The following is a 13,080-nucleotide window of genomic DNA, read 5'->3' on the forward strand; positions in this document are numbered from 1 at the left end:
CAATATTATATGTGTGTGTGTGTGTGTGTGTGTGTAATATGTCACTACATTTTGCTCTGATATGCACTTCAATTTACAAAATCAGCTCTGACAGAAATACCACAGGGAAGATGCCGTCAAGTACTTTGGTTGGATTTAGTCCTTGACTACAGAGCTAGATTACAGAGAGCACATTAGGTCAATATCAACAATACTATCTTTCATCAACTCTAGAGAAAATCTGGTTCTCTATTAAAGCCTAAGAAGGGTAAATCTTGTCTGCTCAATTACTAAACACATAATGTGTTCCTTTTCAAAATGTCAAAGAAATTTGAAAAAAAAGAATTCTGAACTGTATTAGGAAAAATTAATTGCCAAAATACTTTTATATGTTTTCCATTTATTAATTCCATGTAGCTATTGGGTACTCTGTGTGGCATCGTACAAAGTCTGAAGTATAGGAGAACTATCAAATAACAAAATTCTAATAGTTAAAATGATTACCATAAAAGTAAGAATAGACTCACTATTGATGCAACAGTACAGGGAAGTACAAGAAAATACCCAAAAATGTTTACACATAAAATATTCACGCAAATTATGAAATATTTAAATTAGTCATTAAATGGCAAATTATTTAAATATTAAATATTTAGTATATGATAAATATAACATTAAAATCAGTGATAAAAGAATGATGAATCATTGAAATAGTACTCTGGCAATGACTACCTAAATGAAATATATATAGAAAGAGAGATGGGTAGAATCATATCTACATTTAGACACACACATGCATGCTTCCGCTGTATTCCTCACATCCCAAAATAAATTTCGAATAAATAAAAACAATTTCAGTCTGCTTAAATTTTAAATACTATCTCACGTAATAAAAAATAAATAAACTTAAAAGGCAAATTACTAAGGAACAAAACATAAAGACGTGCCTGAAAAGTTACAAGACTAATATAAGGCATTTATATCAAAAAATAAAAGTTAAATATGAGAAAAAGATTTTCTCCAAGTTATAGCAAAAACAGCCTTAGTTAACATCAAAAGAATACAACGTAAAAGAACAAAGTAAAAATAGTCACCTATCAAAACTTTAAAACACTACAGCTTGTTATTATGAGTTTTTTGGGGGTTTTTTGGTTTTTGTTTTTTGGGGTTGTTTGCCATAGTTGTCTAATGCAGTGTTTCTGCAGAACAATTTGACAACATGTATTTAAAACCATATAAAAGGCCCAAACTATTTGGCTGAAGAATAACAACTCTATACTCTTTCCCAGTAAAAATACCAGAGATATTTCAAAATTCATATATAATTATGTTCTTCTTTATATATTTGTTATCAAAAATTGTAATCAATCAAATTATCCAATAATAGTAGCATATTTACACAAATCATAAATGTCTAAATGACTTTGTGATTTATAAAATTGCTGACAGCATAATATGAAATAACAAAAACAAGAAATAAAGTGTCTAAATTCTGTCCCCAGAAATCTTCTCTACCTCCTCCAGCTCTTTAAGAAACAGACAATGAGACACTGAGAAAGAAACGAGGAACTGGATTATAAACTAGAAACTTACGGGCCAGGAGAATCAGAGGAACCATCTTCCCACTGCCATGCGTTGTCCTCTTCCTTATAAGATATGCCAATCCAGGTATGACTTACTAAAAGTAACCCCGTGATATTCTGCTTGAAGACAAAGTACACAAAGATAATTTCTTAATACTAAAAGTGCATAAGAAAATTTTAAGAATATGAAACGTGTCAAGTTAGAAGTAATTATAAAAATAATACAGTCTATATATGGCCACTGATAAATGAAACATCAAAAATAACATTTCAGTACTTCAATGTCTGTGCATTTTTCGAACCATGAATTAAATACAAAATAGAACAAAAAGAGATGGCAATTAGAAAGCTTTATATTCAAGAAGATATTGCACTACAATATAAGTTCCTTCTCTTAACTCATTTTATCATTTATTCAACTCTGTGCCTGTGCTTTAAGTTTGAGATTTATCACTGAACAAAAATGACAAAAATCCTTGGTTTGGGGAGATTTGGGACAAGTACAAATAAACTACATATGTGAAATTAATATGGTATGTGAGAAGGTGACACGTTCTATGAAAAAAACTTAGAGCAAGGTCACAGGGGCTGAGAGAACATGGAATGCAGAATGAACAGAGACGGCGAAGGCTCTCGGCTCTACAGTAAGGGCATGCCTGGTATGTCGAAGAAAAGAAAGCCATGCTGAAGTGGAGTACAATCAGGAAAGATCAGTAAAAAAGTTAAGAAAGAGACTGTCCCTTTCCCTTGTTTTAGAGCCGCGGGTGAGTCCTTTCTGTGCCTGAACTCTAGTATATGTTCATATTTCAGAAGTAAAGAAAGAAATTCAACTTTATTATCAATATGCTCCTTTCTGTCTTTAAAAATGTAGCATTCAAAGAGACACAAAGATGAGAACAGTTTAACCAAGAAAACACTTCCATGGTTTGGTGGTAGCTGTGGTTTTCATACTGTACCCAGTGGTTCAGAGGACTTCCATGTCTGTCTCCCAGGAAAGAAAATATTTGTAACTCAGAGCTCACAGAACATTATGAAGGAGGCTGAGAGCTTCAGACATTTCCCTCTTGGAAGATTGAGGCTGATGTTAAGAATTATTATCAGCTCAGCATTCTCACTTACAAAATTACCTTGTCTGGCCTTTAGTTCTTGTAGATCCTCCATGAGGTACACATTCTGCTTTCGGAGCCACTCTAGGGTTTCTATATGGGACAAGAGTTAACACTAGATGAGAGTGCACACTGCACCTGGCTTTTTGTACTATTTCAAAATTCACATAATAATAATGAGCAAGTGCCAAAATATATCCATAACTTTAGACCAGTCCCTTCCTCTACTGAATGAGTTTGATCTCTGGCTGAAAAAATTGATTACTTAGAATCCCTCCTTTTTTAAAAAAAAGATATTATATATTCTTTCTTTCTTTATTTTTTTATTTTATTTTATTTTGTCAATACACAATGTGGTTGATTATTGTGGCCCATCACTGAAGCTTCCCTCCCTCCGTCCTCTCCCCCGTCCTTCCCAACAACATGACCAATTACTGAAGTACTCTGCAAGGGTTGAGTTCATTATTCACTGTAAGCTCAGTAACTCATAAGCAAAAAACCCCACAGTTTAATACAGGACTTTAAAAAATATTTACCGTGAACATAGACTATTTTTATATTACAATTTAAATGACACAAAATAAGCTTTTTGATCACTCTAGCATTTTAAACTCCTCTCCTTAAGGAGGAATTTAGAAACCATGAAAACACCATTTTTCAGGTATTTAAGCTCTGATTCTGTGCACCCTGAACATCTGCACATAAGTCTACTGCACATCTTGACACTTTGGTTTATTTTTGGTTTCTATGTTTTGTTTAAGCCTCTCAAAGGTAGGATTCATATTGTATTTGTCGTTGACCACCAGCATAGTGGCTAACATGTAGTGTACATCGAACACATGTGAATGAAAAGATGAGTGACTAAGCAAATCAATTAGCACATGAGACTATGTTTGATAAGTATGAGACTCACACAGTTTCAAAAGATGACACAAGGAGCTAAAAGAGGCAAAATGCCATCAGAACTACCCTGCTGCTCTATTAGAGTGCTCCATAATACATAAAGCAAGAATACGTTTCAGGGCCGTAACAAGGAAAACATTCTAGCATTCTGTAAAGATAGTTTGTTCCAGCTCCAATATTACCTTTATTTTGGTCAAGAGTTTTTTGGACCAGAAGAAATTTTTCTGCTTTGTTTTGGAAAGACTCAGTCAATTGGTTAAAGCTCTTCATCTTGTTCTCTGATGCCTGAACACTTTGAAAATCTAAAAACAAAATTTAAAACATGGATAAGACATGTGCTCAATTTTGAAACAGTAGCTTATTAGATTACAAGGGCTAAATTTTATACTTAGTTTGTTCCTTAATAAAGTTTCCCATATGTTTTCTTAAACTATAAATTAAATAGATCTTAACTTAGTATTATTTCTAAAATCCATACCTAAAACTGAAACATTAACTCAATTTATTTTAAGATTGAATGTTTGTATTTATATGAATAGATGAGTGGTTTAACTCAATTAAAACAGACAACAACAGCCACAAAAACCAAGTCCTCAAACATATCTTTCAGCATCATTACTGGCTGATTTAATATGTATAATTTCACTTCCTATTCAAAATTTTAGAATTTTGAGTTTCAAACTAATGTTATCATTAGGAAACTACTATTTTAAAATAAAATTTTGCAAACAATTTTCATAATGATAAAAACATTCTATTAATCTCATTTAGGCTGTTGCAGCAAAGAAAACAATCAACAGAGTTAAAAGACAAACTACAGAATGGAAGAAAATATTTGCAAACTACATATCTGACAAGGGATTAATATCAATAATATACAAAGAGCCCAAACAACTTAACAGCAAATAAAAACAAATAATCCAATTAAAAAATGGGCAAAAGATCTAATAGACATTTCTCAAGGAAAGACATACAAATTACCAACAGGTATATGAAAAAATGTTCGACATCACTAATCAACAGGGAAATGAAATTCAAAACCACTGTGAGATATCACCTCTCCCTAGTCAGACTGGCCATTATCAAAAAGACCAAGAATAACAAATGCTGGCGAGGGTGAAGAGAAAGGGGAACCCTTCTGCACTGCTGGTGGCACTGTAAATTAGTATGGCCATGGCGGAGAACAGTGTGGAGGTTCCTCAAACAACTACAGATAGAACTATCATACGATACAGCAATCCCACTCCTAGAGATATATCCAGAGGACTGGAAATCATTATGTCAAAGGGACACCTGCACTCCCATGTTTACTGCAGCTCTATTTTTAATAGCCAGGCAATGGAACCAACTTAAATATCCATCAGTGGATGACTGGATAAGGAAAATGTGGTATATACACATGATGGAATACTACTCAGCCATAAAAAAGAATGAAATTCTGCCATTTGCAGCATCATGGACAAGGCTGGAGAAAAACCATCCTAAGTGAAACAACCGAGGTGCAGAAAGAGAAATACCACATGTTCTCACTCATAAGCAGTAGCTGAACCTATAAATAAATAAACAATTGAGACAGAAAGAGAAAAAGAAAGAAACAACAATCACAGTAATACATTGAACTTTTAGCAAGAAAGAAAAGAACTGTTGATTACTAGAGGTGAAAAAGGGGAGGGGGGAGTTTAATGAGGAATTGGTTAGCCATGATTAAAAAGACCAAGAATAACAAATGCTGATAACGCATTGAACCAAGAATGATTACACATTGTAATGATGAATAAGCTAGCTAACCTGATCTAACCAGCACACATTATACACACTATTGAAAATCAACACTGTACCCCACTTGTACGTATAATAAATTATCTTAAAAATGTGTTTAAATAGAATAAAATAAGGACATTCCTTCTGTGACAACAACAAAAAAAGCAAAAAAAATAATTTAGGCTGCAGGAGGCAAATTATGTTACTTTCTATGACAGTTGTAAATTCATCAAGCTAAATTTCTTAATAAGTTGTAAATTTTCCAAATAATAATAATCACATTACTATCAATATCATCTACTGAAACTGCAATCGTGTAACTTTCTTTGGTGAAATGTGCAGTTATTGAGAGCTCACAAGGTCAAGTTTACCCATATAATAAAAAGTTCTGATACTTTTGTATCATTTTACCTGTTTCCTGTTCAGTGTGGCAATAAAACACTTACAAAAAATATTATTTGAAATATGTTTAGAGAAATATGGTAATCTGACAAAGAATCTATTTCTTCTTTTTCTTTGATTAATCAGACTTAACACTGATAAGCAAAGAATCCACACAACATTAAGAGCAACAGGCTGAAGACACCCAGTGTCACAGGAATTATTCCATATAGAGAAAAGGAAAAAGAAGAAGCTGAGAAACAGAAAAAATAATAATTAGAAATAATGTGAGTTCTTGTTATTCAATATATTAATGTCATTATTTTCCATTTCATATTGTTCTCAAAATACCTTGAATTTTCTGAAAGATAATGTCCAATGTATGAATTACTATGAACTGCTAGACTGAATGAGAAAAAAAAATATTTTAAAAGGATGTGCAGAAAAGAGTTAATAGACCAAACCTGACTACTCTCTTTGAAAGTCCTACTTACAAGGGTGGCCTTGGCTGGCATCTGGAAACTTAGATTTTGAGAGGGTACCCATCACTGTTAACTGATGAGAGTGTCTCACTATGCCTAAACTCTTCGCACAAATAATATGGTTTATGTTGAACATCTGCTTTCCTTCTGGAATTCTGGAATTGTTGCATGCCAGCCAGAAGCTGCCTATGTGGACAGTGCCCAATAAAGACACTACGCGCTGAGCCTCTGATGAGTTTCCTTGATTGGCTGCATTTCACATTCACTGCCACAACCTGTTGCTGGGGGAATTAGCATGTCCTGCATGACTCCACTGGGAGAGAACCCATGGAAACTTGCACTTGCTCTCTCCAGCTCTCACTGTGTGTGCCATTTCCCTTTATCCTTTCACCGTCATAAATCTTAGCTATGAGTACAACTATATACTGAGCCTGAGAGACCTCCTAGTGAATCGTCAAACCTAAGGGTGGTCTTAAGGATCACTAGCACAAGCAAAAATTGTATGTACAATGTATTACTAAACATCCTTAAATACCACATATATAATTTCAGCTCAGATTACATTATTCCAATTGATATGATCAAATAAGGACAGCCTTAATTAAGTTTGTGTTATTATTAAAATAAAATTCTTTATTTGGACTCGATGGCTAGCAGCATACTCCCTTCATAAAGAATCGCTATAAATCTCAGGACTCATTTTAACCAGATATTTTCTTTTCTTTCTTTTTTTTTTTTTTAAAGATGACCGGTAAGGGGATCTTAACCCTTGACTTGGTGTTGTCAGCACCACGCTCAGCCCGTGAGCGAACCGGCCATCCCTATGTGTGATCCGAACCCGGGGCCTTGGTGTTATCAGCACTGCACTCTCCTGAGTGAGCCACGGGCCGGCCCCCCAGATATTTTCTTTCAAGCCCAACAACATCTATGAATATAACTATATTCAACTCCTTAAAAGAATAAGATGCTACATCTCCATATTCTAGAAACTAAACTTTCAGACATCATTGGTTAGATTCTTTTTATCTGTATGATGATCTTCCTCCAAAATAAATTTGTATGTTCTAGTACTAAAAAAATTATTTCCTTACATTATAGAAAAATTGCACTTTTGAAACAAGGTAAAAAGTTTCCATCAAAGAAAATAGTTATATTCATAATCTAATGTCCAAAACATTTTTTGATTTTCTGACTAATAAAACTCAGTGGTTATCAACCAGGGGCAATTTTGCTAACCAGAAGAGATTTGCAAATATCTGGATATTTTTGATATCATTACTAAGGGGCAGGTGCTGGCATCTAGTTGGTAGAAGCCAGGGATGCTCTTAAACTTCCTACAATCACAGGAAAGTCCTTCAAAACAAAGAATATTTTAGTCTAAAATGTCAGGAGTGTTGAAGTTAAGAAATTCTGCTCTATCTAAATGATGATCAAAAGGAAGCAAACTTTTAGTAGTGTTCTGTTTTGTTTTGTTTTTTAATAAATTTACTGACTTTTAAACCTTGATTAGCTTGATTAAATCTCTCAGCTTCACGTAAGAAAACAAGCTTAAATTTTAAAAAATAGTTTATCATCTTTAAATGTCTCCTTAAAATATAAAATTTCAAACATCTCTGTGAGTAAATATGCCTTTGTTTTACTATTTCAATCTCTATATTTTGTCTAAATATAAAAATTCCACATAGTAACAACTAGATAGTAAAATCAAGATAAAATGTACCTTCCTATTAACAAAGAGAGAACATAAATAAGTAAAATCGGGCATATATACTTTACCATTCACATTGGTGCTTTCAGGAATTGGGCCCCGTTCATCCTCTGGAGGAGGAGGAAGAGGAGGAAGGTCGAGAGCTGGTTCCAAGTGCACCATAAGGACTGTTTCTGTCTGCTCTGTGATTTCTTTTAGCACAGAAAATATGTAAGAAATGTATAATCTTGTAAAAAAAAAAAACAGGATTAAAATTTGGTTTAAGATATTCATTTCTATTTTCAAAAATTGCTAGAAATACAAATGTAGTTGTATAGACTCTGGACCCTGACTTAAGATGGCTCAACTTACAATTTTTCACTTTACAATGGTGTGAGACTTCCAGTCAAGATGGCAGAATAGTTGTTCCCCAGCGTCACTCTCTCCCACAAATCAACTGATTTACAACTACAGAAACATAACATCAAGTGCATACAGAATGGGGAGACATCCAGCGGGGGAGGCAGAAGCTCTGTGGAGACCACATGCCCTGCAGGGCTGCTGTTTCACGATACAGTAGATAGGCTTCACCGCCGCCACCCGGCTCCATTCCGAGCCTGGCCCACTGCACACGGAGTGGGGAAATGTCCAGCAAGGGAGGCGGAGGCTCCACAGAAAACACACATCCTGTGGGGCTGCCACTGCGGGATCCAGCAGATAGGCTTCACCACAGGTACCCGGCTCTGTTCCCAGCCTGGCCTAGTGCGCACAGAGCAGAGTGATGTCTGGCAGGGGAGACGGGAACTCCGTGGGGACCAGACCGCCACACAGTATCCAGCAGCCCAGCCCAGTGCACACGGGTGGAACAGGGAGGCATCCAGCAGGGGAGGCAGAAGATCCACAGAGACCACATCACTGCCGCATTATCCAGCAGCCTGGCCCAGTTCTTACAGAGCAGAGAGACATCCAGCAAGGGAGGCAGAAGCTCCGTAGAGACCACACATCCTGTGGGGGGCCACAGCTGCATGATCCAGCAGCAGGTAGGCTTCACCGCTGCAACTTGGCTCCATCCCAAGCCCGGCCCAGTGCACATGGAACAGGGAGATGTCCAGCAGGGGAGGTGGAAACTCGGCAGAGACTACACATCCTGTGATACCACCCCGCGACCCAGCATCCTGGCCGAATCCAAGCTGACCAAAGAGGTGGCTCCCCAGAGAGGCCCAAGACCTGAGGCAACCACACACACAATGCACTAGTGGACAACTGAGCAGTCACTGAGGTAGCCATACCAAATTGGCAACTCCAACAATATCTTAGTCAGACAAGAGTGTCAAACCTGTGGACTGTGAAACCCCCTGCCACAATGAATAAACATCACAGTAAAGATACCAGAAATAGGAAAACTCTAGAAAATACACCATCAAAGGGTAACAACTCTCAAGCTGTAGATCCTATAGAACAAGAAGCCCTTGAAATGACTGACAAGAAATTTCAAGTGATAATTCTAAGGAAACTGAATGAGATACAAGAAAACTCAGCTGGACAACATGATGAAATGAGGAAAAGTATACAGGACCTGAAAGAAGAAATGTAGAAGGAAATCGATGCCCTGAAAAAAAATGTAGCAGAACTTGCCGAACTGAAGAATTTATTCAGCGAAATAAAAAACACAATAGAGAGTTTAACCAACAGGCTTGCAGAAGTTGAAGAGAGAACCTCTGAACTTGAAGACAGGCTGTTTGAAATAACACAGGCAGATGAAAGAAAAGAAAAGAAAAGAAAAGAAAAGAAAAGAAAAGAAAAGAAAAGAAAGAAAGAAAAAAAAAGAAAAAAGAATCAAAGGCATTGAAGAAAATCTAAGAGAGATATCAGACAACCTTAAGCACTCGAATATCTGAGTCATGGATATTCCAAAAGGGGAGGAAAAAGGAGATTGCATTGAAAACATCTACAACCAAATAGTGTTGTATAATTCCCAGGTATAGGAAAAATCACAGATCTTCAGATCCAGGAAGCTCAATGATCTCCAAACGTATTCAACCCAAAAAGGTCTTCTCCAAGACATGTTATAGTCAAATTGGCAAAACTCAAAGACAAAGAGAGAATCTTAAAAGCTGCAAGAGAGAAGAATCAAATCACCTATGAGGGAGTCCCAATCAGACTAACATCAGAATTTTCATCACAAACCCTAAAAGCCAGAAAGGAATGGGATGATAGATTCAAAATACTAAAAGACGGAGATTGCCAGCCAAGAATACTCTACCCTGCAGAGCTATCCTTCTGAAATGAAGGGCAAATAGTATATTTCTCAGACAAACAAAAACTGCGGGAGTTCACCACCACATGACCACCCTTACAAGAAACTCTCAAGGGAGTACTGGCTTTGGTTCCTGAAAAATAACTACCAGTGCCATAAAAACCTGAGAAAAATCAGAACCCACTAGTATAAAAATGGCATTCATGAAGAGAAAACAAACAAACAAAAAGGCTATCTACAACCCAACGAGCCAAAAAATACAGAAAACAATTAGTAAATCAGAGAACAAGGAACAAAAGACAACTAAGACAACCAAAACATAATCAATAAAATTCTAGGAATAAATCAACACTTTTCAATAAAAACTCTGAATGTAAAAGGCTTAAATTCCCCAATCAAAAGACACAGACTGGCTGACAGGATTAAAAAGGAGGACCCAACTATATGGTGCCTTCCAGAGACCCACCTCATCCAAAAAGATTCACATAGACTAAGAGTGAAAGAATGGAAAAAGATTTGCCATGCAAACAGAAAAGAAAAACGAGCTGGAGTAGCTATTCTTATATCTGATAAAAAAGACTTTAAACTACAAACCATAAAAAGAGATAATGAGGGACACTATGTAATGATAAAAGGATTAATCCATCAAGAAGACATAACAATCATAAATATGTATGCACCCAATGTTGGAGCAGCCAGATTTATAAAACAAACTCTATTAGACCTATAGAAGGAAATAGACACTAATAACATAATAACAGGGGACCTGAACACCCCACTGTCAATATTGGACAGATCGTCTAGGCAAAGAATCAGCAGAGAAACACAAGATCTAGCCAACACTCTACACCAATTGGACTTGGCAGATATCTACAGAACATTCCATCCAACAACCTCAGAATATTCATTCTTCGAAGCAGTATGAAGGAGAATTTTATTGCATTAAATTCTCACTTCAGAAGAATGGAAAGATGGCAAGTGAACAACCTAACACTTCACCTTAAACAACTAGAAAAACAAGAACAGTCCAAACCTAAAGTTAGCAGATGGAAAGAAATCATTAAGATCAGAGCAGAACTTAATGAAATTGAAACCCAAAAAACAATACAAAAGATCAATGAATCAAAAAGTTGGTTTTCTGAAAAGATAAATAAAATTGACAAACCATTAGCATGGCTAACAAAAAAAACGAAGAGAGAAGATTCAAATAAAAAAATTAGAAATGAAAAAGGTGATATTTCAACTGATTCATCTGAAATGCAAGGAATCATTCGAGACTACTATAAAAAACTATACGCCAACAAATTTGAAAATCTGGAGGAAATGGATAAATTTCTGGACACACACAAGCTACCAAAACTGAGCCATGAAGATGTAGAAAATCTGAACAGACCAATTACAATAAAGGAGATTGAAGCTGTTATCAGAAGGCTCCCAACACAGTAAAGCCCAGAACCAGATGGATTCACAGCAGAATTTTACCAAACATTCAAAGAGGAATTGACACCGATTCTTTACAAACTATTCCAAAAGATTGAAACAGAGACCATTCTCCCAAACTCATTCTATGAAGCAAACATCATCCTGATACGAAAACCAGGTAAAGATATAACCAAAAAAGTAAACTACAGGTTGATATCTTTGGTGAATATACATGCAAAAATCCTCACTAAAATACTAGCAAACAGAATACAACAACCCATACATAAAATTATTCACCATGATCAAGTGGGAATCATCCCAGGGATGCAAGGTTGGTTCAACATATGCAAATCAATAAATGTGATACACCATATTAATAAAATCAACACAAGGACCATATGGTCATTTCTATAGATGCTGAAAAAGCATTTGATAAAATTCAGCACTCATTCATGACAAAGACCCTCTATAAGTTAGGTATAGATGGAAAGTATCTCAAAATAATTAAAGCCATATAGGATAAACCCACTGCCAATATCATCCTGAATGGGGAAAAGCTGAAAGCTTTTCCTTTAAGAACAGGAACTAGACAAGGGTGCCCACTCTCACCACTCCTATTCAACAGAGTGTTGGAAGTACTAGCCAGAACAATCAGAGAAGAGAAGGAAATAAAGGGCATCCAGATTGGAAATATGAAGTCAAACTGTCCCTGTTTGCAGACAACATGATCCTATATATTGAACAGCCTAAAGCCTCTACAAAAAAACTCTTGGACTTGATAAATGATTTCAGCACAGTAGCAGGATACAAAATCAACACACAAAAGTCAGTAGCATTTCTATTCTCCAATAGTGAACACGCAGAAAGGGAAATCAAGAAAGCTTGCCCATTTACAATAGCCACCCCCCAAAAATAAAATACTTAGGAATTGAGTTAACCAATGATGTGAAAAATCTCTATAATGAGAACTACAAACCACTGCTGAGAGAAATTAGAGAGGATACAAGAAGATGGAAAGATATCCCATGCTCTTGGATTGCAAGAATCAACATAGTGAAAATGTCCATACTACCCAAAGTGATTCATCCTAGAGGATAGAAGTATGCAGTACATTTTTGAAAAGGTATATGTTATTTTTAATTCATTATGGCAAAAAAATATAGAGTTCCATTTATAGAGAAGGTATAGTTTTCTTCTAAAATAAAGCTATTTAAACAAAATAAAATAAATGTATGTAAGTTAAAAAGTAATCGAGAAAGTAATACATAAATAATTGTTTGGATTATATGCAAATATGGCATATCTTTTGTGATACGGTGCACAAAGGACTGAAGTTTTAAAAAGTTCATTTCCTCAAGGAAATGAACTCTACTTCTTAAGATAGAAGATCGAAAAGAAGTGGCGATGTATATTTCTATTTTCCATCTCATACCATATGTGTCTAGCCATTACTTCTTGGCTTACTCTTTTTTATTTATTTTATTTCATTTATTTCAAGTGAGAACCTGTGATATTTCTC

General features: G+C 35.6%; 1 protein-coding gene across 1 annotated transcript; it reads right to left on the reverse strand.

The window, feature by feature from the left end:
* Positions 1-1,568: 1,568 nt before the first annotated feature.
* LOC103603399 (C-type lectin domain family 12 member B-like) lies at positions 1,569-8,492 on the reverse strand. Its single transcript, XM_008587908.1, has 7 exons — positions 8,432-8,492; positions 7,972-8,094; positions 5,868-5,966; positions 3,754-3,873; positions 2,678-2,761; positions 2,388-2,547; positions 1,569-1,668 (listed from the first exon to the last, which is right to left on the reverse strand). The coding sequence occupies exons 1-7, from the start codon at positions 8,490-8,492 to the stop codon at positions 1,569-1,571; spliced, it is 747 nt and encodes a 248-aa protein (XP_008586130.1).
* Between the last annotated feature and the right edge of the window lie 4,588 nt (positions 8,493-13,080).

This window comes from Galeopterus variegatus, unplaced genomic scaffold, assembly GCF_000696425.1.
Source record: "Galeopterus variegatus unplaced genomic scaffold, G_variegatus-3.0.2 Scaffold4586, whole genome shotgun sequence".
Classification (NCBI taxonomy): domain Eukaryota; kingdom Metazoa; phylum Chordata; class Mammalia; order Dermoptera; family Cynocephalidae; genus Galeopterus; species Galeopterus variegatus.